This window comes from Ursus maritimus, unplaced genomic scaffold, assembly GCF_017311325.1.
Source record: "Ursus maritimus isolate PB19 unplaced genomic scaffold, ASM1731132v1 scaffold_9, whole genome shotgun sequence".
NCBI classification, from domain to species: domain Eukaryota; kingdom Metazoa; phylum Chordata; class Mammalia; order Carnivora; family Ursidae; genus Ursus; species Ursus maritimus.
The window spans coordinates 62,740,989-62,767,191 of NW_024427107.1; the positions used below are offsets into that span (position 1 = coordinate 62,740,989).

A 26,203-nucleotide genomic window follows, 5' to 3' on the forward strand; every position below is an offset into this window, starting at 1 on the left:
ATTCATTTAACTATTGCCCTCTGTTGGATTTGAAGTTACTTTAAGATGTTGCTATTATTTGTAAATATCATAATTAAACAAACTTGCTTATGACTTTTCTGGGAATGTTTCTTTCTCACTATGATAAATTATTATAATAAAACAATTTCTGTGTAAATTTGGGCTGCTTCCAAGGGAAGAAGGTAAGATTAAAGACAAGGTTTATATTAATTGGGTCTCTCTCTCTCTCTCTGTTTCCTGTTTTCCAGATTTCCAAACCACACCAATTTGGGGGATTTCTGCTTCATAATTAGTAACATTAAGTGACTTCTATTATCTGTGACCAAGCCTGTTTGTTTGTTTTCTACATACCTCATTCTTAAATCTATTCCACTACAATCAGGAGAGCAAAGTTTTTGTTTTGTTTGAAATTCCCCCTTCCCTTAGAAAAAAAGGCAATACTTTTATCAAAAATATTTTATTTACAAAAAAAAAATCAATTATACTATACATCCTATCCTGGAAATACATTGAATAATTGCTAAAATAAATACAGGCAATTAATTCAATCTTTTATAAGAATGAGAGAATTTGACATTTGAAAGTTATCAAAGCTTAACTTAGAACATAAATAGTTAAAAAGGCAAACTCAAGTTTTAGTTTCATTTATCGGCATGCCGTGCTCCGTTTCCCACAAACTCTCCCATCAGTGAGTCTGAGTTGCAGAATGGTGTGTATCCTTTCATTCTCCGAATGTAGAATGTGCAGCTTTTTCTTAGGCGGAATAGATGGAACATAGGAGTCTGCGTGGAGAGGAAGCAGAATGGCAGAAGCACGTGGCTGAACATTTCTCCACATTCACACCCCACTTCATCACAACGTGTTTTATGCAACGACTCATGTGTTCGATTGTTTTTAACCCAGGTCTACACAGCACCAGCTACAAGGCAAGATGGGTCATGTTGAAAGTCAAACTGGATAACTGAGGCCCTTGGAGTAGTGACATTAGCCCGGTTAAGGGCACCTGGTTCATCAACTGTTTCATGTGCCAATTCTTGATACACTCATTAAACCTTGGTATTATTCTGACTACGTAAACATATCTATGTAGGCCAATAATGGGACAGATGGAGCGATTATCTGTAGGAATTCAGAAAAAATAGCCTCTCTGGGAAGTAGAAGAGGAGCTTGAATGTGCCAATTTTGTATCTATAGGCTTTTACACTTACTAAATTGTAGCCAACTCACCCGTGTAAACCTCATAGTAACATGTAAAGTGAACTGGCAAGCTGAAAAAAAGAAGGTCAGTGATGTTCAATAGGTCGACAGGATCTGGTGAATTCAGGCCACAGAACAAAACGATGAACTGCATTGTATTTGTCCAAATAACACAGATAATTTTTTCCACTTTCCGTTTTACTCAGCCTGAGAAAACACTAGCAGAATCTTCACATTTGTCCAGTGTTTTCTTGCAAGGACCAGCATTCCCCTCCCCCCTTTTTCTTTAAATCTTATCAAAAATTGCACTTTTCTACCCCTTTGGCCTTGATTTTCAATGATTTCCTTTTTTACGTGTGCACATAGGTATGTATTTCTACTCCCAACGTGTGACAGGTATATGGGCCTTTTCTAAAAGACACGAAAAAAAAAAAGTTAAAATATTGAAAGTTTAAATATTTTTCACAGAAATAAACTATTCCATGTTAAAAGGTAGAGAGAGAGAGAAAACATTTTATTCTTTCTATCATGAACAACATCAGTCAACCAAGCTTCACATTTTGGGTAGATTTTTTTTTAAGTATGAATTTTTTCAGAACCTATTTTAATAACAATAAAAAAGAACAGGTGTATTTTGGCAGAGAAGTAAAATATAGAATATGCAAAATTTGTTTTAAAAATTGGCATACAAAATTTTAAAACACAGTACAATTATATAAAAATACAGCACAGCCAACGGCCTTTGAAATTTCCTTTGGCATTTCATTTGGTAGAGTTAAACAGAAAATCCTTTCTAAAAAACAAAACAAAACAAAAAATTAGCTATCAACACAGTCCATAAGTTAGGTTGTATATACGTTGAAAGAACTTTTCCTTGAGTTTCCAAAATCCTTTTCTTCCATGATAACCCACATAAAGCATGGCTAGTGAGGTATATAGGGCGAACACTGTTAGGCAGATGTACAGTAAGGAAAAAGTGCATAAACAAAGAATGCTTCCCATTTTCATAGAAATAACAGGTTAAATCTGAGTTTCTTCTCATTGATGTCTTGTTTTCCTTTGGCAGAATCAAAATAAACCCATAGAAATGTCTTTGTTCAAGTCCCAGCAGCAGTGATATGTCTCCTTTGGTGGCATTATCAGATGCCACAATACTGTACAGTCCCGAGAGGAACTAAGGTTTTGTGTGTGTCTGCGTGTGTGACTGCAAACGTCAAAGGACGTAAGATCATACATCGAGCACCATGTCATACTGTTGTCCCTTCTTCCTCCTGCCACATTTATTGATGAGAACCACATACAGCGTCAAAAGCATGACCCAATAGCATGCATAGAGCAACGTTCCAACAATGAGAACCGTCTGCTTGGATTCTGAGAATGGCTTTTTAGATTCCTTATAAATGGTGAAAATCACACCACCCAGGAGGATTGTAAACCAAACCGAGACTGGAATGAGTCCTATGAAATTGACAACAATGGTCTTCCTTCCAGACGTGCCCCACCCAGCTTTGTTTATTGTGGCGATTGCGAACATCTTGGCGGGAAGTAAACTTGACATGTATAACACTGAGTAGAGGGACATGAAGACCATGACAATATTTCCTCTAAGGCAGCTGGCAAAGGACGATTTTATGAGACCTACTAACTGGACAGTTAACAAGAAGAGGAGGATGTTCCAAATTTTACCCCGGTAGAAGAGCTGGATTACGGTGGCAATGAGAAAGAAAGGGAAGAATCCAGTGATAACGGCCTCGTAGGTCATCCACAAGTGATGTTTATGAAACCACATGGCATTGTACAGCCACTCTCGGAAGTAGGACTTGCTCCAACGGGTCTGCTGGTTTAACCATCTGAGATACTCTATCGGTGTCTCTGTAAGGCACTTGGATCGAGCTGTGTATTTTGTTGCATAGCCCAGACTCAGCACTCGGTTCGTTAGATGCCGGTCATCACCAAAACTACATTGGCTGCCCATAAATTCCTGATTGTACCAGTCTTCCACAAATTCATGCAGCAAGGAGTTTCTGTACATCCCCAGGGGTCCACTAATGCACTGGACACACCCAAAATAAGACTGGCAGGCCCTTTCTATGTTAAAAGCCATCCAGTATCTCACACTGCTGAGGAAGGAGATCCAGGAATCGTACTTGTTTAAAATCTGCAAGAAGGAAAAAAAAAATGGATAATTAAAACATAAGCCCACTTAAAATACCAACAAAATTTGCACCATTGTGAGCTTACTACCCTAGCGTAAGTTGTTTGATCCTATGCTGCAGTCCTTCTTCTTTGTGACATGGTTATATTTTATTTTCTCTGACACTGGGTTACTAGATTAATCTGATAAATCGTGTGCCTGCATTGGGACTCCTTGATGAGCAACAGTTTTTCTACTTCATGACTCGGTCCTCTTTTTTGCCCGGGGCTCTTTTGCTCTTCTGGTTGTTATGCTATAATATTGAATGAGTTTTTAGGCTTTAGTTCTCAGATCCTAAATTCTCCCCCTCTTTCCTACCATCTAAGATTTGGAGGTTTTTAAGCCCTATTCTCTCCTGTTCTGGTTAATTTCCAACTCATTCAATTCCATTAATTTTCTTTCTCCTTCTTTCCCTCTTTTATGCAATGCCGGTGATTAAACTGTTTGTTCTGGCCTCTCCCCAAGACTTAAGTCCTGAAATAATGCTCTATGTAAAGGCTACTGAAAGTTATCAGCTTTTTCTTGGCAATATTTCTAGATTCTTTCCTCCACCTCAATTTTGCACGGTTCTCATCTGGATTTTGCATGCTTCCTCTTTTATCACCAAGCTGTTTCTTTTGTCTATTCCAGGAATTGTCTTTGCCTTCCCTATCACCATGCATGTATAAAATGGGTTATACAGCCACGCAGTACCTCATTTTTAAAGTCACGTTTCCACGGGCTTCTCAACATTTGCTAAAATCTGATCACGCCTTTGCAAAGCACTCATTTTAATCTTCACATATTTTCACATAGTCACATATATATTCGTTTCCCATCCCACAGATTCCAAGTTGCCTTCATTAATATTGGCTGCATTGTTTCTCCATTTATGGCAAATAATGAGAAATAATTATTAATGGGAAATAAATCATAATCAGAAAACCCACTTTACTAATTAATTGTTCCTTTGCCTTTCTTATCAGTACAAATTTGAGTTGCTCTTTCTCTTTTCTTCCTTTGTATTCCAATTAGGACTTTTAATCAACCATATATTAATGAGCTTTTAAATATGTAGGTAAAAAATATAAAATCCATTGTCTGCCCTTCTTCCATTTTTCTTTTTTTTTTTTTTTTAACTTCACAGCTAAATGAACTCTAACATCAGATTTTACCAGAACATTAAGTTATGGTTCAAGAAGATATGGTAGAAATCATTACACATTTAAATTAATTATATATAACTTATCAGCCACAACAGACAAGGGTTGCATCCCAGGGTTAAGCAAAAAAATCCTATTTTTTTTCAATGTAGAAAAGAAAAGAGGCAATAAAGTGGGTCCAAGGCACATAATAATGTGTCTCTAGCACCAAAAGCAACATCCGGCAGAGAGTCTGGAGTGTAGTAAATGTACGTTCAATGAATCAATGAGTAAGAGTATAACTAAAAGTGACTCGTGCAGAAAGTGAAGCTGTATGCACCTGGACATCTCCCCCGACACCTCCAACCATGGGGTCTTCTTCTAAAACTTTCACCATCTCCACAGATGAGGCAGGGTCAAGCATGGTGTCGGAATCACAGACCTGCAAAGAAGAAAGTAGAAATGAGTTAAAGAAAAGGAAGAAGTATGAGTGTGGGCACTACCGTCAGAATCGGGCATACATATTATGCCCGCAGCTTTATTGTCACAGGGCCTCAGTAGCAAGTACCGCAGGGGTGACAGCTTCTTATATCATGACCAATACCAGGGACGACAGCTGTTATATCACGACCAACGCAAAGAGCAAGCTCAGTACTGCAGTAAACGGCATAGCCGGAGAGCACAGCCCAAGTGCCGGGGATGTCTTGCAGGCTAACCAGCTTGTCTGGGTTTTCCATGGCTCTTGCTCATCTTGGCAATGAAAGTTATGTCCCAGGCAACATCCCAGTTTTCCAGGATTTAGTAATCATCTCAGGTTGGTCACCACAGAGGTCTTTTTTTTTTTATTGTGTTGCTGTTGCCTTAAATAAGCCCTTTAGGCAACTTAATCCTCAGGTCTGAATTATGGTCAGAAAATCCTATGAGAGCATCGAAAAGGAGGCATGTTTTACAATAATTTCCCTCCCCTATTTTAATATGGTGACTAAAAGACAGGAAAGCAATTCTCCTACGTCTGGTTGTAGACTTTTGAAGCAAGATGTCCATGAGCTGGACTTGGCCGCTGACAGAGCGTCAGGAAGGGAACTAGCGTGAAATGCGACCACCTTCTTATTCTAAAGCTAAGTATTCATCTAGCCCTTTGTGCATAAAAACAAATGTAAATTATCATAAGCCACTCTAGAAAAGCTAATGGTTGTTCTTAAAACCAATCTTTATATGGGTCCAAAAAAGCAATTCTGAAACAAAACCAAACTACAACTTCAAAAAAATATTGGGATGAGCCTCTGAAGCCCAAGGGGGCAGGGTTAGAAATACTTCTCTTTCCAGCCTGATTTCTGAGCCAATAGGAAAATGAAACAGAAGAAAAGGGAGATGAAAAACCAAAATATCACTTGTATAATCCTAAAGCTAATACAGAGAACAGAGCTTACACCTGTGGAGTAGCGGGCTTCATAATTACGTTTTCCAGTATTAGACAGACCTGTCAGGTCCAAACAGCATCTAAGTGGGGTCAGCTTCCTCCTACAGCTCAAGCACATTCCCTTCTAAAGGTACCGTGATGCCAGCTTCTTGGTGGTAGCCCACTCCCAGAAGGAAGGGGGAAGGAGGAGCCAGCTACCCCTTCTCCTATACTCACCAACCAGATTCAATCACTTGTCTCAGGGAGGAAGGAGTGAGGCAGCTGCGAAAGGCTACTACCCCCAGGTGGGTTATACCTGTGGACAGAGCTTCCTCCACACGATCAAAGAAAATCCAACATAGGAAAAGTGCTCCCACCTCTCTATCCCTGATCAAGACCAATAAGACACAGTATTCTTTTCTGGGGACTGCAGCAAAACCTAGTAGATAAAAATGGATCGGAGTTGACCTGTAATGAACCAGTTTCACATCCCCATCCAAAGAATACATAACATAATTAATAGAGACTGGAGAGTTATCAGCAATTCCCATTATTTTGCCATCAACTCTGACTACACCAGATGGATTTAATCAAGATTTAGCCTATTTATTTATATTAAAAGTGATTATTTTTACAGTTCACCATACTACTTTATTAAAAAGGTAGGGATTTGATATACCAGTTTTGAATGAAAAAAAAAAAAAACAAAACTAAGCATAAACTGAGTTGAAGGGGACGCTCGCTCTCTCTCTCTCTCTCTCCTTCTCTCTCTCTCTCTCTCTATATATATATAGCATAAGTCCCTGACATAAATAGCTAAGGCATTTCAACATTTTTAAAAATGTGTCTGCCTCTGTTTTACTAATAGCTATATTTTTCTGAAAAAAAAACACCTGATATATTAATGAATAGTGTTGGTGAAAACAGCAATTTAAATGCATTATTGAAACTTGTAAATTAAAGTATATAGGGTATTCAGTTATAACCTCTCTGGATTTAACTAACCATAGTAATTTTAGGGTTAACATCTGAATTTTTTATTTTATTTTACTGACTTAGAAGCATTTATTCTCTAAATAAAAAGCATTTATTTTGTTTTGTTTCATTTTGTAGCATTCTATTTTGGTCCGGCATGATCTCACTCATTTAGGCAACAGCGAGGCATTAGTTTTTCACCATAGAAAATAGGATTTTACTAATGCTTGGGTTCGTACAGAAGCCACAGAAGCCTAAACAAATTTCTCCAAAAGTGACCTTTGGCCTCTCCTGTGTCTTGCCTATCACTGGATGGCTACAAGCTTGTCTGGCCCGTCAGGAGGGTTGAAGGGTAAAGGAAAGAGTTCAATCCACCTCTAGAATCCAGTATCCTGAGTTCACGGCCACACCCACCTCTACTGACTCAGGTTGGGAAAGGTAAAACCAGAAAGCTAAAATAAGACTAAAAACAACAGGAAGGGGGCAATCTAGAATTAATGTTCAAGTAACTCCGCCTTGTGAGCCCAGGCAAGCCAAGGGAACGGCCCCTTTGAAATGGCTAACCGTGAACCAAACTTCTGTGAGGCTCTGAATATTTAAATTGGTCCTGTCCTTCCCAGTTTCCAACAGCAAAGCGCCAGCAGTTCTCTGAGAGAGACTGTTCTCGTGGTGGGTGTTACTATGTCAGAAGGGAAAGTTCCCAGAAGTCTCCTGGGCAGGGATTTGCTACAGTAGGATTAAAGAGCTTTAAAGAAGTTCAATTTCTGTGACTGGCTTCAAACTTGGAACGATCCAGCGAAGACTCACATGGCCCCTGAGTACGGGAAACATGCAAATCTGTGAAGTATTCCATACTTAAGGGAAAAAAAGAAGAAGAGAAAGAGAAATAAGAAGTTCAAATTCTGGATTTCTGGATGCTCTTTGGTGGCTAGAAAGCCAACATCTGGGACAGTCAGCATGCATGTTCATGGACCTACTAGCATGTATTTATTACTATCTAAAGAGTGTGACTTCAGCCCCTCTGAAAACCAGTACAGTGGGAACAGGATTTCTAATTGTCTCCCCACCAGTTAATAACAAGTCTGTAATTTCACAAATGTTGGCCATTTAGCTCTAGGCTAGGAACTGTGAAGGACATACACCAGTTGACACAGGGCTTGACCTCACCTGGGGCCAAACTACAGGCTGTGATTTGCACACAGGAAACAATTAGAGAATAAATCAAAACATCTCCCTGTCCACACTGAATGTCTCCCTGTAATTTGTTTAAACCACATGATCACCAGTCATAAGATTTCTCACTAGGAGATATGGAAATGAAGCAAAGTCATGGTGTTTTCACTAAAATGAGTGGAAAATGTCAGGACAAAAAGACACTTTGGGGAGGAACCAGCCACCTCAGTCTTAACCACAGAGCCATCAACTGAAGTGCCTAAGACCACTGCTCCTCCTCCTTCCCCATGCCCTGCTTCAGTCAAAAGGTAGCAGACTCCCCTTCCCTCCCTGTCCACAACAGGGCTTGACAGGGGCACCGGGGTGGCTCAGTCGTTGGGCATCTGCCTTCGGCTTGGGGCGTGGTCCCAAGGTCCTGGGATCGAGCCCCGCCATCGGGCATCCCGCTTAGCTGGAGCCTGCTTCTCCCTCTCCCACTCCCCCTGTTTGTGTTCCCTTTCTTGCTGGCTGTCTCTCTCTCTGTCAAATAAATAAATAAAATATTTTAAAAAATAAATAAAATAAAATAAAATAAAATAAAATAAAATAAAATAAAATAATAAAACAGGGGTTGACAAACTAAAGTCTTCAGGCCAAATCCAGCCTCACACCTGTTTTGATATGGTCCGTGGGCTAAAATTGGTTTCTACCTTTTAAAATAATTGAAAAAATTTTTTAAAAAATACTATTTTGTGCCACATGGAATTACATGAAATTCAAATGTCAGTATCCATAAGTACGGTTGTATTGGAATCAAGCATGCTCATTCATTGTCCTATCATCTATGGCTGCTTTCACACTAAAACAGCAAAGTTGAAGAGTTGTAATAGAGACCATATGGCCTGCAAAGCCTAATAGTTACTATCAGGCCTTTTATAAACAAAGTTTGCCAACCCTGGGACTCAAATAATTGGTTGAAGGGGAGGGTTCTCTTTCATAAAATTAAAAAAAAAAAAAAAAAGTTGAGATTAAATATGTTCTAAACCCAGTTTTAATTCTAGTGGATTTTTTTAAATCATTGCCTCTATCTTCATGTCTTATAAGGAATAGTAATGGCATAAAAGGTGTAAAACATCAGGTGAAGTAGATTTTTTTCTTTGGCCAAGATTTGCCTAATTATAAGGACAAATGCCTTCAGAATTACGAAGCCCTGATTAAGTCACTACTTCTGAGAACTTTAACAAGCCATTTGCCATCTGAATGGCACTGGAGTGAGACACTGCATATCAAAGTCCCTTGTAAATTGAAAAGGGCCATAGAGAAGTACACCATTAGTATAAGGTAATAATCTTTACATTTTTGTACTAACTAAACCCATAACCTAAGGGATCACGACAGTCCTCACCACAAATGGATGTCTCAGCAGAGAATCTCTAAAATGACCATTGGAATTGATTACGTATCGAGGATCTCTTATCTCAATGAACAAATTCAAATGTGTCTGCAACTGTCGATGATTCAGTTACAAACTATTAGTTTATAGTCTGTTACATACGTTATTAGACTACAAGTTCATTCCAATTGAGCTCACCGATCTTAAAGTTAACCTACCTCACCATAATTTAAACCAAACTCTCTTAGAAATATTGTTACCTATTCTACCAAATGCTGTTCAAATTCTAAGACCCAAGCCTAAAATGTGAAGCCTCTGTGTTTCACTTTTTTAACGTGTTTCCTTTCAGACTGCCTGGTGGCTCTCCCCACCCCCACTCCAGCCCCATACCACTTCAAAGGGCATCGAGAGCTACACAGATTAAGAGAAAATCTTAATTACGCTAGCTGCCTTCAATAAGTTAACAGGTTGAAAATAAATCAGGACCCCTTCTGTTAGCTACTGCCTTTATCCTTCGCCTGCTTGCAAGGCTTGACCCTTCATCTTAACCTTGACCCAGTGAAACTTTTTTTCTACAGTGTGTGGAATTTACTCTTGGTCATGACCCCGCTACCAGCTTTCGTGACACAGCTTTACCACGAAGTAAATGGAGTCTCCCTCCTTTCCCCCTCCTTTTCCTGGGGACATTTCTCTAGTGAAAAGGGATAGGCCAGAACTACAACAAAAAAATCACAAATGGTTATTTACTAGCAAACACGAGATGCTGCCAGTCTCCTTGAGCTCTTAACAGTATAACACCAGAGGAAACACACTACTGGGGAAGAGAAAGCACTGTGCAAATACTGGAACCAAACAGATCTGTCTCAATCCACCGTTCACCAAGTGTATATAAACTTGAACTAGCTTCTTGACCTTGGTGCCCTTACCTCACCTTCCTAAGGCTCCACCGCTCAGATGAAAAATATGGATATCATACCCACCTAAAGTTTGTTGTGTTGGGAAGTTATTCGATAATGCAGGTAAAGCACTTAATAATGGCTAGCTCATAGTAAATGCTCAATGAAAGGAAGACATAAGGTGATAAACCTAAACCAGAAGTGACAAACCAAAAACAGAGGCCCCTACTAAGGACACTAATCCAATGAGAAGGAGTCCTTCTTACTCTCACTGTAAGTAAGTGATGGCTCACGGGGCGAGCGGGAAACCGATGCTTACTCCAATACCCAGTAAACTGAAGTAAAGCAAACTGAATTCTGAGCAGGCAATGTAAACGACCCTAGAGTGGGTTGTCTACTAGAGAAAAGAAATTAAAAAAAAAAATAGACAGCAGTTTGCAGCTGATTAGTATTCATTTACAGTCCTGAATATATTCTTGGGGTGTAATGTGTGAACGTTCATCCTCGAACAAAGGGTAGACCCTGGACCCGTTAAAACTTTTTTTTCTTTTTTTTTTTAATTTTAATTTTTTTTTATTATATTATGTTAGTCACCATACAGTACATCCCTGGTTTCTGATGTAAAGTTCCATGATTCATTAGTTGCGTATAACACCCAGTGCACCATGCAATACATGCCCTCCTTGCCACCCATCACCAGTCCATCCCATTCCCCCACCCCCCTCCCCTCTGAAGCCTGGACCCATTAAGACTTATAAAAGTGTTTGCTGCATCTTAACTTCATACCTCATTGACATGGGACCTGCTGAATGTGACACCATTTAAAATAGGAGCACACTCTTTGTTTTTTTTAAGTACTTAAATGTGTAAGACAGAATTTTATGTTTTAAATCTGAACTTGAGAACTCAATTATGTGCTGAAAAAGAGTACATAATTCGGATGGGACCCTATACATGCCGGAGATGGGGAAAACTAAAAATTTCGAATGGAAAATAACCTTCACAAAAATAGAATATTGCACACAATTTAAAATTTCTCATATCACCAACGAGGTCACTCAAAAGTCCATGGTATATGGTAATTAATTTGATTATAACAAACTTCTAGGACTTTATCAATATTGCATGATACTTTCAATTTTTAAAAATCTTGATTTTCTATTTATTTGGATTCTGGATAAATGGAATTTACAAGTAAGCCTACAGCTAAACTTACCAGCATCAGATTAAAGCGGCAAATACAACCATAAAATCTAAGAATTTTAGAACTAAAAAGACACTTTGAAATTAATTAGTAAAACCATTCCAGGAAAAAAAAAAAAAACCCTCAAAGAAAGAGAAAAATAATCTTTTGTGAGAGGGAGGCAGGATGAGGAAGACCATCTTTTCTTATACCAATTGAGCTTATGGCAAGGGATCTCAAATCTAGCCAAAAAACATCTAAGACAATCATAGACATCTAAGCAATTTGGCCCTTCTCTGTTGCTTGTTTTAAAAAGAATGAGGAGGATATATGCCTCCCTTGGTAGGATGAATTATCCAAATTGTTGTAAAATGATTACTGGCTTTCATCAACCTAGAATCTCCTCGAAACATTAAGGTTAAAAAAGGAGTCATTTGGTCATTCTCTTTTCTTTTTAGGAAGGCTTACACATGAGTGAAAGTCATAGAAGGCGCAAAACAAAGGTGACAAGCCAGCTGGGAACGTGGGAAACCAAATGTTGTCACCTCTAAGGCTTAAGCCATGAAACACCCTTATTCCAAATGGTTGGAATTCTCATTCTAAAGAAGGGAGTCAGGAAATCCCATTATGGTGGCAGTTAACTCAGGGCTTACATTCAAGAACCCAAATTTGGGGGAAAGGGAAGATTAAAAATGAAAGTGAGGGGAGCCCTGGCTCGGTCATAGAGTATGTGAATCTTGATCTCAGGGTTGCAAGTTCGAGCCCCATGTTGGGTGTAGAGATTACACAAAAATAAAATCTTAAAGAAATAGAATAAAATAAAAATGAAAGTGAAAAACATGATAGTAACTGCTAAATGAAAAGCAAATTCTGATGCCCTCCCCCTCCTTTTTTTTTTTTTTTTTGCTTTGTTTTTTGATTATACTCATGCAAAGCCTAGGTGTATTGCTAGAAAGAAATTAAAACGTCAGAGAAATTAAAACTGTACTGAGTTAGAGTTCTGAGCTGGGAATGATCTCGAAGATCATCTGTTCTACCACAGCAAGCAAACAAGAGTCAAGTCTAGAATTCGGATTTCCCCATTCTTATTTCAATGTACTCTAATCTCACCCTCCAGTATGGAGGGTACAAGAACACATAGAACATTCTCAAGATTGGCCCTCGGAATAGTTCAGTTGCTTAGGCTTCCCATACAGAACAGGAAGCAAGCAAATATGACATATACTTGATTCTCATGATTCATGATAGTTCTGTTTCACGAAGTTTCTGTGAACACTGACTTAGAGAACACCAAAACAATTGCTTCTAGCACAAATATGGGGTTAGGTTCCTCTGAGCCTCTGGTCACAAATTTTTGTCTACTGATCAATACCTGTTTTATTTGTGTTTCTGTTGAAATACATCTTATCATATGAACTGGGGTCATTAACATTGAATTCAGGGCCAACAGCACTGTTACCGACAGCTGAGCGAAGCCCCCCCAACAAAGCTATTTTCTCCATGAGGCAGTCACAGCCTTGTGCTGAGGAACACTAGCCAGCACTCAGCACCACAGTTGGGGGGCATTTTAAACAGCTGCATCACCCACAGAAAGCACAACAATGTGAAAAACATGATACGAAGTAGATTAGGAAGGGCCTTGCTTACACCGCCCGGGACCGTGTAGGGCACAGTATAGCACAGTCTTCTCTGACCTCGGCTGGGAACTCGCACGTCAGGGGACTCAAATTTTATGCCGTTCTGCACGTCTGCAAATGATCACAAAAGCACTGCAAGTCCTGATTTGGGGGTTACAAATACATTTTAGTGAGTAGAGTAATTTACAAATACAGGCTCCATGAATAATGAAGGTCATGTCTACAATTACGAATAATTTAGTCTTACTTTTCTCCTGCTAAAGGAAATGTGGATACCTAGGATACGGTCAGAGTAAATTAATAATAAAATTGTCTCCTATAATCTTCCCTGGTAGAACAAGTTTAGGCTTATTATGTATTTTCTACCTGGAAAATCGCTAATACCACACATCAGGGGATAATGATAGTTACTCGGGTCACACAGTTACCAGTGGCCACTTATGTTGTAATATTCATGCTCAGTAATAGGTCGTAAGAATAAAGAAATTATATAATCTAGGTATCAAAGTACACCTAAAAAGTCCTCTGACATTGGTGAGAAGTAACAAACAAACAAACCAAAAGTAAATACACTATAATCTGAAAACTGTTTGCAAAATAAGGGAACATTAGAAAGGTATATGCTGTCAGTATCGAAAATTTGAGAATCCACGGGTCATGTATTTGCTGCAGAGGATTTTAATTTTGCTCATTGTGCTCTTCCATGTTTTTAAACACACCGCCACGTGTTACTCTAGTAAATAAAAAAGCTAATAGAAGTACCATTTTGCGAAGGTAAAGACTTTGCCCTACTTTACTTAAGCCATTCGAGACAGATCAGAATCTGTCCCTTTTTGAAAAAAAAAGTTCTCTCCAGAAACCACTTTGATTCAAAATTCGGAAAATCTTCTCCATTCTCATCTTTATTTCTCATTTCCTTCTTTTCTCACTTCATTACTTACGTTTTCCTGTATTCTTTCTCTCTGAAAGCAGCCACCAGCATCCTAGGCGAATTTGCTACCACACTGGCTTTCTCCTAGACTAAAGCTTCTCTCTGTATCCTAGGTCCGCGGTAGTTACTGGAATGGCTTTAGGTGGGGAAAACTAGACAGGAGAGCTGAGAGAGGTGGAGGGACAGGCAGTAGAGCCTTGCTCTGGTGGAGACCAGAGGGAGCCGACCCACAGAGAGCCCAGGCGTCTATGCAGAAAGGTTAGCCTTGAGATAGGAAGTGAACTGGGTACCTTTGCAACCATAAACAAGGAAGAGAAAAGAAGATCCTGACGGCGTTCAGAAGCAGTACTTTTGATTTTCTCTGGTAGGAAGCAGGGCCATGTGTTAGTACTTAGGGAGGAGCTGGGTAGGCGCTGGGAGAGTGCCGAAGTCAGGAAATAAAAGGTCATGAGAGCAATAGGTAAGACATCTACTCAAGAGCAAGGGGAAAGAGAGCTAACCAGTGCCCACGACCCAGCAGCAACTGGAGGAAACCAATCATCTTGGCCACGTCTGCACAGCTCAGCGGCGTCTTCAGCCAGGTTAGCAAGCATGCGAGCAGATAGTCCGATGTCTGCCCCAGCCCTGTTTTCTCTCGTGTATGAGCACCTAAACTTCACTGCCTCCCTTCTGTAGCCAACCTGCTCTTCACATTCAGTGACATGTAATGCTCAGCAGCCAACATCCTTTAACCCCCTCTCCTTTGTCTGTCTGTGGCTTCTGCTTTGCAACACTTGGACCCTCGGTCACTCAGAATGGATGGTGGGAATGTACTGGTTTGAACCTTGTGACATTTCCACTTTTATAGGGCACACATAGTTAAATATTGGGGGATGTGATGAGGGATGGCAGCATGGAGCCACCTGGTTTCAGAATGCCAGAAGGTTCCCTACCCTTGTTTGAGTGCTTAGAATGGGTTGAGAATTCCAGCAGGATTCAGGACCCAGGGAACAGCTGCTGCTCAGGTCAGTCTCTCTGGAGGCCTCAGTCTGATGGAAGGAAAGTTCTCGAGCCTGATTAGGGCTCTAGCAAGGAGCCTATTCTAACATTTCATAGCTTGTATTATCCTGGTCAGGCACAATGTCAAGTTGTCAAGGATACAAACAAAATTCAAAACAAGAATGAATAAGTCAAGCAGAGAAAGACAAATATCATATGATTTCTCTCATCTATGGAACATAAGAAATAGGATGATCGGTAGGGGAAGAAAGGGATAAAGAAAGGGGGGTAATCAGAAGGGGGAATGAAACATGAGAGACTATGGACTATGAGAAACAAACTGAGGGCCTCAGAGGGGAGGGAACGGGATAGGCTGGTGATGGGTAGTAAGGAGGGCACATATTGCATGGTGCACTGGGTGTTATACGCAACTAATGAGTCATCGAACTTTATATCAGAAACCGGGGATGTACTGTATGGTGACTAACATAATATAATAAAAAAATCATTAAAAAAAAAAACAAGAATGATGGGAAAAGGGGATTTGGGAGGAAGAGGCTTAAAAAAAAGGAAAAGAAAAAAGAAAACCCTCATAATGACATCTTGATTAGAAATGACAAACATAGCAATTGTTTTAACTAGAATTAAAGGCAAAATATCAAAACATGCTTCCTCATTTTAGGCCCAGAGCTTCATTCTTTCAAACCTCTCTAAGTTCCCCAGCCATCCCATCACTTCCTTTAAAAGGATCATTTTAGGGGCGCCTAGGTGGCTCAGTCAGTTAAGTGTCTGCTTTCAGCTCAGGTCTTCATCCCGGGGTCCCGGGATTGAGCCCTACGTCAGGCTCCCTGCTAGGTGGAAAGCCTGCTTCTCCCTCTCCCTCTGCCTGCTGCTCCCCCTGCTTGTGCTCTCTCTGTCAAATAAATACATAAAATCTTAATATATATATATTAATTAAAATAAATCAATAAAAGGATCATTTCATCCTCTATCTGGGCCTGAAGTTGCATTATGAAAATATATAAAAATATCCTGAGTTAACTAAAAAGTACCTCAACTGTGACCTTTCTAGAAATTAGGAGACTAGGAGAAACTTGGGAGTGAAACTCTATTAACTCCCTAGAAGATACTAATATGCAGATTGGTATCAACTGAAAAAAAAATGCCCTGAAACTCTTCAGCTATTAACCAAAATTAACCCCATGGTAATCTCAAATTCCTTGTGATATTGGTTTATTCTATGCAGAAACTGAGGCTCGTGAGGTGGTCCTGCTCGAGGTCGGTCATCCAGCTAGCAATGCCTGGATTACCGCCTCCACCAACTGATTCTGAAGCCAGTGCCAATTCCAATCCCATGGCACAGCGCCTGTCATCCCACTGGCCACGATTTTGTGGCAATCAAGGCCCCTAAAGTAGATGACAGGTCTTCTGCAAAGTAGAATTCACCTATTAGAGGACTGGAAAGGTGTCCCAATGGATTTTCTTAAATCAGAGACATATCTCCCTTTTCTGTATCATCATGGCCAAAATCTAATTAAAGTATCTGCAAGAAATTGCAACTAGCAAACTCATAGGGACCCTACTAACATTCTAAAGAAAGCTTCAGTGAGAACTAAGAGGGGAGAAACCCAAGGGCAAGCAGTCAGGGAATTAATGACAGACAGAGCCTGTCTCATTTTCATGAGAGCAAACACCATCACAAATGCTTTCAAAGGTCAAGTGCAGTGAGTGAGGTAATGCTGTTTGGGGAGTGAAATAAACATTACTTTGGTTTTGCTCTGGGAAGGGTTTTTGTGTGTGTTTGTTTTTCTCCCTTTTTTGTTTTCCTTTTCTTCCTGTCTCTCAGTTTTGAATTCCTTACCCTTTTAAATCAAAATTGTTCTCACCACCCCCATTTTGCCCAGTGTCTGTGAAAAACGTTTTATAGCCATCTCTTAAGCCTGCAGATTTTCTCAAGACCCTTCTGCTCGGCAGACACTACTTTCTTACAAGGCTGGAGATTTTAAGACTGTGGAAAATGACGTTGGATTTGACTTGGCAGAACCAAGGGGGCAGAGAAGGTAAGGGAGGGAGTGAGAAGGAAGGAAGGGTCTCCTGTTCAAAATAATCTGGATTTCCAACCAATAACACTGCATAAGTTAAGCATTTTCGTAGATAGTCTTAACAGTTACACGAGATTTTTTTCCTCTCTTTCAAAATGTGCTTTCAACAGTCACGCTGTTTCCAAATGAACTGAAAGGAGTACTGTGTTCAGACGGACAAGGATGGGCTATAGCATATGCCTGGAGAGATACAAAAGCTGCTTTATTTCAATGTATGTTTGCCCTGGCAGGAATTCGGAAACCTACCTGTACATAATCCACACTTCGTCCCAGCGCTCTGAAGGCCGTGTACATGACTTCTCTTTTTCCACCCCATTTTTGCATGATGCAAATACTTTTGTTGGACAAGACCAACTGGGTGACATGTTGCGAGCTTTCTTTATGTGACTCCTCCGTCTCACCAGGACCTTTCTCGTGGAAGTTGTTCTTCCAGATATAAGTGGCTGATTTGTCCCTGCCCATGACCTCACTAAAGATGTCCATCATGTAAAGGTCATCTTCCGAGTTCCCATCTATGACCATGACGACTTTAATCCCAGGGTAGGTAAGCCTCTTCACAGATTGCAAACACTTTCGCAAGTAGTCTGGGTCTTCTTGATACGCAGCGATGCAAAGAGCGACAGTTTTGTTCAACTTAATGGGTGTTTCTAGGGACTTCTTCATTTTCCGGTGCTCCAAAAAAGCAAACAGGCTTTGGATGATGAGGTGTGATGCTAAAAAGGCGCCATACAGGCCAAAGGAGAAATAGTAATTATCTGTTTGGATAAACTGGTAGCCAACAATATAAGCAGCTGTGATTCCAAGGAGGAGAGACACTCCAAAAAGCGTGGTTCCAATTATTCTCAGGATACATAGAAACCTCTCACAATGCATCTGTAACACAATCAAATGATACTCTTGGTTACACTCTTGTTTCATACTTGTTACAAACATGGTATCATGGGGAGTATTGGACTAGAAGCACTCGGGAGCTCCAACCTCACTTTCTCACTTGACCAGCTGTGTGGGTTTCTACACCTCAGTTTGCTCATCCGCAAAATAGGGATAAGGATGCCCCTCTGGTACATACACCCCGGAGGACTGTTTCAAGACTCAAATGAGATGATGGTGGCAAGGTGCTACTGAAACCGTAATGTGTTCAACAAATACATGGAAGTATTATTTTTGGTATGTTAGGTCATTTATCTAGGGATGCACTCTCTGTAGGCGGTCATGGCTGGGTGTTAAACCTAATCGTCCTAGTGAGCAAGGCATTCTTTCTTCCTACGCCGCGTTGCCCCCTAACCCCCAATACCGACCAGCGAAAAACGCATAGGAGATTTTGCTCCATTTCATCTCCTTTCCAAAGCAAATCCCTCAGCTCACCTCCTTTCCACGCAGCCCGCTGACGTCGGAGATCAGGATACCTGGATTCTAGCACTAACTCTTCCAACAACTAGCTGTGTGACCTTGGGAGAGTCACTTTCCCTCTCTGAGCCTCAGGTTTTTTAATCCATTAAATGAGGGAGTTTAGACTCCAAATCTCTGTTGACATTACAAGTTCTTTATGCCTGGGGATCCTGCATACACATCTCTCAAGCCCCTTTAATTCTGATTTGCATTCCTTTGTTCGGAAATCTGTTTCTTCCATCCACCAGCATGAACACCAGATGGTTAGATCCTGGGGATCAGAAACCTTACTGTAACACAGTAAGCACACAATAAATGTTTAGAGAAATAATTCATAAATTAAGGAAGAAATAGCATCCCGCTGAATTTCAACAGGTAAATTTCCCATCCTCTCAAAGCTGTAACACACTGGACCTGAAACACGTTTCAGCTTTTAATAGCAGCCAGTTGTGTACTTCTCCCTAGGGTGTGTGTGTCTCCTGAATAAGGTTTTGAACAACCAGAGCACAGGAGGACAATTTTTTTTTTTTTTTTTTTTTTTTTTTTTTTTTTTTGCATTTCCTAATGTATCTCCAAAGCTGAACGTTAAAGAGTTACCTGGTAGACTTTTGTTATTTTGTTTTTCTTTTGGGTTCCTGGACCCAATTCCAGTGTGTGGTGAGAAGGAGGTTCCCACACATCGAACAAACTAGTCTCCAGACAACAGTGAGTGTCCCACAATTTAACTCAATTCTGACACCATCAGACTCCATGCGTTAAGGGGTTAGTCCTACAAGATCGCCCCCCATCTCCCCAACTTCAGACACCAGTCCCAAGCCCAGGTTCTGATCCATTGGTTATAAATCAGAGGTTCCCAAGACCCACCCACCCTGTGTTTGATTAGTTTGCTAGAGTGGCTCACAGAACTCAGGAAACCTGTTTACTCACTAGATTCCTGGTTTATTATAAAAAGACATAACTCGGGAGCAGCCAGATGAAAGGTCTGGGGAAGGGGCACGGAGTTTCCACACTTCTCCAAGAACACCACTCCCCCCAAATCTCAGTGTGTTCACCAACCCAGAAGCCCTCTCAATTCTCTCCTTCTGAGATTTTATGGAGGCTTCATTACACAGGCATATTGAATTAAATCATTGGCCATTGGCAACTGAACTCAATCTCCAGCCCCTCTAGACTCCCCAGAGGTCTGGGGTTAGGACTGGATGCTCCAATCCTCTATCAAATGGTTGGCTTTGCTGGTAAGCAGCCCCCACCCTTACTTAGACTGTCTAAAAGTCACGCCATTGACATAACAAAAGATACCCCTCACTTCAAAACACCAAGGGTTTTAGAAGCTCTGTGCCAGGAACAAGATGAAGACCAAATATGTATTTCTTATTATAAACCACAATAACAGTTTTTCCCCCAAAGTTTATTTTCTTCCTCTTCTGATAACGAACTATAATGAAGGACGTCATTGGTATAAATACTGCGTCCCCATCTTCAATCATTCACACTGTCTTTGGGGTTTTTGTCACATCTATATATAATTAATTTTTAACCTTTTTCTTTAATTCAACCAGCTTTTGAAAGCTAAGTAAATCTATTTTAAGTGGAAACTTAAGGTAAGCAATTATCTCTGCAAAGTCTCTGGCTGGATAGTCTATTTCTGTTTTCCGACTCCACATTGACTTAAAATCGAATGTCCGCACAGCACCTGGTATGATGTTGGTTGCTACCAGTTGTGCGGCCAACACATCACTCGGGTCCAAGAGGCACTGCTCACATCCCAGTGCCTGTGGTTACGCACCAATGGGGTCCTGAGTGGATGTGCATTATGCTTTGGGGAGATGGTGACGCTCACGCATTGTGTTTCCTCTCGAAACACAAGCCTGCTTGGGGTGGCCGGCCCTGGAGTTCCAGCTTCTGGAGACCTGAGATGGGCCACTTTATCAATAGGGACTTGAGGGCGGGTCTCCTGCAATCTCTCTTTTCCTCCCACAGGCTTGATGCACAAACTGACAAGGTCCCCCGGGATTGCACAGTCCGAAGATAGAGGGATCTTGGTTTTTGAACTGCCACGTGGAAGGGAGCCAGCCACCAATCAGGAAGACCTGCCTTGGATGCTTAGTTGGCAAGAATTAATTGCTGAGTTTTTGTTTGTTTGCTTCCCCACTGTGAGTTCTGAGTCTACTTCACCCTAACTAAATACAACCTAGGTGATGCAAAACAGCCTGGAGACCAGGATTCTAGCTTATGGACATTATCTTCTCTTGCTGAGTGGAGATAATAGTATTGGTCAAGACCTCTTCACAGAGCTGCAGTAAGGAGCCAAATCAAAGTGGTTATGAAAGGGTTTTTAAAAACCAAGAGCACGAGGCAGTTTAAAGTATCAGCTAACAAGGAAGCTAAAACAACATACACCGATGTATTTCCCTTCCAGCACTTACGTAGGACATCTGAGGCTGATAAAGGTAATCCCAACACAATGGAAAGTTCAGGGTGCTGGGGTGCGGTGAAATGGTGAGCTTGCAGTGAGAAGCAAGAGAGCACAGCATCCCTTGTTAATTACGACAGCTGACAGGATGCTGAAAACTCCCAACGGGCACCTTAACCAATGCCTAAAGGTGCGGGGAGCACCAGACTTGGAACTTATCGTTTCCAAGATGTGAGTCATTCTCACAAGAGTGAAAAATTTCAAGGGGACTAAAACACTCTGCCAGGGAGAAGCTGAAGTGTGTGTTTCGCTTGTGTTTCAAATCACCAGAGCCAGCAAAAGAACTGCCTGCCATTCTTTTCCATTATTCACATTTTCCTTGCTTTTATCAGCACACGTGGACAAAGAGAGCGTTCGCAGAGCATCTGCTGGCCGCAGCTGAAGTGGGAACACCCTCTTACATCAGGAGTCTACAGAATGTCCCTTTGAAGCCTGGGAAAAGTTGCTAGTAAACTGCAGCAACATGGCTAAAATCGAACCTTTTATATTTCTGCAATGTATCGTCTTGTTGCCGGTTATGACCCATGCGGCCTCTCAGTCCAGGCCAAAGGGCAAAAGGCACATTTCAGAGCCAGCTTTACTGAGGGAATACACTGATCTCCAGGAGGGACACACAGTGTGTGTTGCTTTATAATTTCCCCCCGGGGGCGATTTCATAGATATGGGCACCATATGTGTGAGACTTGCTGAGACAATCCTCAATTCAGATACTCTGTTTCATAAGCAAACTCTCCTTGTCAGACATATGGCTTTATTGTTAAATTGGAAAATATGGTTAGTTCCATCCTGGATCATAAGAGTTTACTGCTACATGGAAAGAGGACTTAGAAATCCACCTCCATGAGGATTTAAAACATAAAACTTGGATTTTTTTGCCCAAATCAAACTTTAATTGATTTTTCAGCTGCGATTAGCCCTGATAACAGTTATTCACTAAGTACCCGTCCTCACAGTAAATGCTAAGCTAAGCCAAGTGTTAGAGTATCTTGATGTACCATAATGTAAGTTCCACAAAGTCAACAAATTTTTTTTTTAGATCTATTTTCACTCATGTGCCCCAAGGACATAAAACACTGCCTGGTTTATGGGTGGTATTTAGTAAATATTTGCTGAATGAAGGGATGTCATTTTATGCATCGACATTGTCATAGGCATCACGGTTGTATCAGCTAACGGTCACCATCCATTAGGTTCCAGCACCGGGGCCAGTTTTGTCTGTTTTGTTGAGTATTGCGATCCTATTTAATCTTAGTAACTTTAAATGGTAAATGTGTTCTTAATCTCATGTTACAAATAACATATACAAAGGACAAGGAAACCAAGACTCTTACGTACATAAGTAACCTGTCCACAGTCCCAAAACCAGGAGGAGGAGCCATATGGTGGCATAATGCCAGATGACAGTCTTCTCAGTAAATATTTGCTGACTAGATTTGAATCGTCATGACACAACAGGCAGCATCCTTGTCTCTGGCTAATGCAACATGTTGTGTAAGGAAATGTTAGAAACGAACCTCGAAAACTCTTTTCCTGCTATTATGGAAAATGGGGAATTGACACTCGGGTACAGATGCAAAATCAGCCGACACTCAGAGAAGATTCTGGGCTCAGATATTTTTCTATGTGGATGCAGCCAAAAGGGACATAGAATGACCTCATCGCAAGGAAAGCTGGTGGTTATGTCTATGCAACAGCCATGCTGTTAATGCCTGTAGCCAAAATCCTGCTTTACCGTGACAAAGGCACTCCTGCGTTCATTGTCTCACCTGCAGAGCAGAGAGAAGCCTTGCTGTTAGTTCACATACCCCCCAAGCTGGACTCCATAGGTCACTGGGTTTCAGAGCCTCTTTCCCCCTTGACCTCTTAGTAACCAGGAAGTAACGTGGGATGAGCTAGAATGACAGCTGCTCCCACAGCACTGGTGCGGTGGCCAGACCTGAGTTCCCATGGCTTCATGAACTGGTCCTTTGTGTTGGATCTGGGAGAAGTGAAGTGAACTCAAATTAGTTGTCAGCATCTGGGAAAGGCTACAGAGATTAGGGCCAAGTGCTCTCTCTTCAGCGAGGTCTTAGCTTACCACTCCCTTCTAAAATGATTCCTCCCTCTCTCCACTCCCTGTCCCTCTCCCCAGATTCTGCTTGATTTTCTAACTAGCCCAATGTACACTCTATGGCTGCAGGGACTTGATGATCTCTACCAACTGTGTGTTCTTGTACCAAAAACAGGGTCCGGCACATTGTAGGCATGCTGACAAATGAGAAAGTCCTTTCGGACACAGGCGGTCAATGCAGACTAAGAACAGGTCCCTCTCCTATCTTTGCTGCAGGGCCAATGAATATATGTTGAACCCTTAAGGGTACCCCTCACCCAGCAGGGTTTTTTTTTTTTTCTTTATTTTTTAGTAATTTCTTGCCCAGCTATCTAAATGTAATGGTTTAGGGAGTACCAGACCAGCTGTAGAAGACCTTTAGATAATAAAGTTAGAAAAAGCAAATGGCCTCCTAAAAGCATTTCTAGAATTTGCAAGGTGCAGTTTGAAGAACCTTATGAATTCAGGGGTCAAGTGTGGGGCCTGGGGGATACTGAGATAATTTTTTATCAACTTGAAATCTGTACTCTTACACTATCTACTGTCCACTGACCCACATACTGTTTTGTGTTTGGGTCTAATGACTTGTGTGTGTCTATATACTTGTGTGTTGCATGCACGCCTACACATCTCTGGAACCACACTGAACCAGGACAGATTCGTGGCTCTTCCTTTTAATGGTGTGGTCACACTGAACAAGTTACATAATACTTGACACCGTCAGTGTCTTCTTCTAAGATAAAATGGAAATAATCATATTGACTTCACAAAACAGATTTTTAAATTAAAAAAGAGAACTCATATAAGTACCTAAACAAAAATTATCAACAGTTAGAGCTCAGTGATGTTAGCTCTCCGCCACTTGCTGCCTTCCTTCCCTCTAACCCACTGTTAGTTAATAAGGGATAACCATGGCATAGTGAGCATCGCTGGACTGGGAATTAATGGATTCAAGCCCAAGCTCTGCCTCATGTTAGTTGTCTGACTACCTGAGGGTTCCTGTGAATCAGCCATGTGTCCTTAGACAATCAATATCTCTGAACTTCAAATTTTAGGGATAGGGTTGAAACTTCATTAATTTTCATGCCGTAAACACCCATAGCTGGGGGTCTATAAGGATGAATGTATATGACAATGTGGGCATGCTCTTCTCCCGAAGGAGGAGTACAGAGTAAATTCCTTTTGCTATCTATCTACTCCCTGAGTCTTATTTCCTCATCTGCAAAATAGGAACGCAACCTTTTTGCAGGTTTACTGTAAGTAGGCAAGGAATATATATATATACTTATCCCAGCTTCAATGGGATACTAAAGGCTTTAATGTCCTAATGTAAAGACAGAGTAACTTAAATGATAAAGTGCACTTGCCCTTTTCCTCATATTCTAAAATCACTGAAGACTAGACTGCTATCTTTTTAATTTGTAGCCAATATTTACACATACAAAGGCCAAAAGGAGATATGTAAAGAATATTTGTTTTGCGAATGCATTGCTCAAAATTACATCTCATGAACAGCACTGGTTCTAGAACACAGGTTTTCTCTACACCAAACTTGTTGTATTGCGGGGGGTGGGGTGGGGGTGGCTAGGCCTCCAGTCATACGTAGAGTGATCAGAATTAAGAATATTAACTTAGGCAGGTGAAACTAGCCAAGGAGCATGGAAACCTGCTTCTTTGTAATATAAGACACACTCTGCTTGTAGCCATCTGCCTGCTAAGTGTGGATTAGGAAGGCCTGGCGAGCAAAGGTAAGAAGTAGGGGTACCCAAATTTTGACATACAGCCACATTCCTGGGGGGGGGGGTCTGTAAAAACTACCCACGTGTGGCTCCTCCAATATTCTAAGTTCATTGGTACGGGGCACTAACAGGGCATCAGTAATTTTCAAATCTCAAGTGATTCTAATTGCAGCAATTGCGTCTGCTACTGTCCTCAACCAGAATCGGAGGTAAAAGTACCCAAATGAAGCCTCTCAATAGTCTTCACATTACAGCACAGTACCCTCTGGGACATATTAGAGCACATGACCCTCATCTTGTCCCCTTCTGACCTCCTCTCCCTCTCTGGCTTTGAAGTTGGCCTTTGTCTCTCCAGCCCCACTGCATTGATCCTCGCAGAGACCCTGGAGCCCAGCTTGCAAGGTTAGGCAATAGGCCTTTCAAAGGCCTTGTCACCCCAGCTGTGTCTGGATCCAGCGCTGTGGGTTTCAGATTTCTCTTCATGTGAACCATCGGTATTGATCGATTACTCCAAGGATGCCACTTCTCCCAACAGCCCTGTTGGTGCCTGAATTTCACCATCATAAGCTTCATCCCAAGTTCAGCGTGGCAAAGGGGAAAGTTTGCAAAAAGACTTGGCCTGGAATCTTAGCTCTCTGTGCTCCTCCTCCATTGGTTCTAGGGCACTATCTTCATAGGTCAGAACCCCATGTAGCCGCAGGAAATGCCAAGTCTCCTCGTGAAATCTTTTCTGATCTCTCTCAGATGTGGGTTCTCCTCAATTTAAGCCCCCATAGAACTTGACTAGTCCAGTGGCAGCATAGCCATTCGGGGGCACTGTATTCAAGAATTATTGGATTAAAGTGCGTCCACACTCCTCTCTAAACACTGTGACTTGGATTGAGTGGCTTAATCGTTCTGAGACAAGGTTCCTTGAATTATAAAAGGAATTATAAAAGGAATATAACTTTCTTTATGGGGGGTTGGGCTTAGATATAATGTGTATAAAGAATCTAACTCAGTGCCTGATACATGTTAGACATGTGATAAACAGTAACTATTATTTTACTTTTCTATGGGCCCTATTACATGTTGCCTTACACTATGGTTATTTATAAAGACTTCTTTGCGTCTATTTTTTGTATGACAAATTCCATTAAAATGTGAACTGCCTCTTACTTGCTTTTTAAAAATTTGCAGTAAACATTATGCATTTAAGAGGCATTCTTTTGTAACTGTTTTATTATTTAAGTTTAAAAAAATATTTCAGATGGGCGCCTGGGTGGTTCAGTCAGCTAAGTGTCTGTCTTCGGCTCAGGTCATGATCCCAGGGTCCTGGGATCCAGCCCGCATTTGGCTCCCTGCTCTATAGGGAG

The 26,203-nt window shown here is 41.0% G+C and overlaps 1 protein-coding gene across 2 annotated transcripts in view; it reads right to left on the minus strand.

The window, feature by feature from the left end:
- Nucleotides 1-318: 318 nt before the first annotated feature.
- The window catches only part of HAS2 (hyaluronan synthase 2), a 30,057-nt gene continuing 4,172 nt past the window's right edge, over nt 319-26,203 (minus strand). The window contains exons 1-3 of one of the 2 annotated variants that reach the window (XM_040626109.1): nt 17,405-21,202; nt 4,853-4,954; nt 319-3,355 (exon numbers count right to left, since the gene is read on the minus strand). In XM_040626109.1, the coding sequence (XP_040482043.1) occupies nt 2,426-3,355; nt 4,853-4,954; nt 17,405-18,091 (1,719 nt within the window). In that variant the 5' untranslated portion in view covers nt 18,092-21,202 and the 3' untranslated portion in view covers nt 319-2,425. Of the gene's footprint in view, nt 3,356-4,852; nt 4,955-17,404; nt 21,203-26,203 lie in introns of those variants that run through there. The other variant, XM_008689305.2, reaches the window with a different exon arrangement.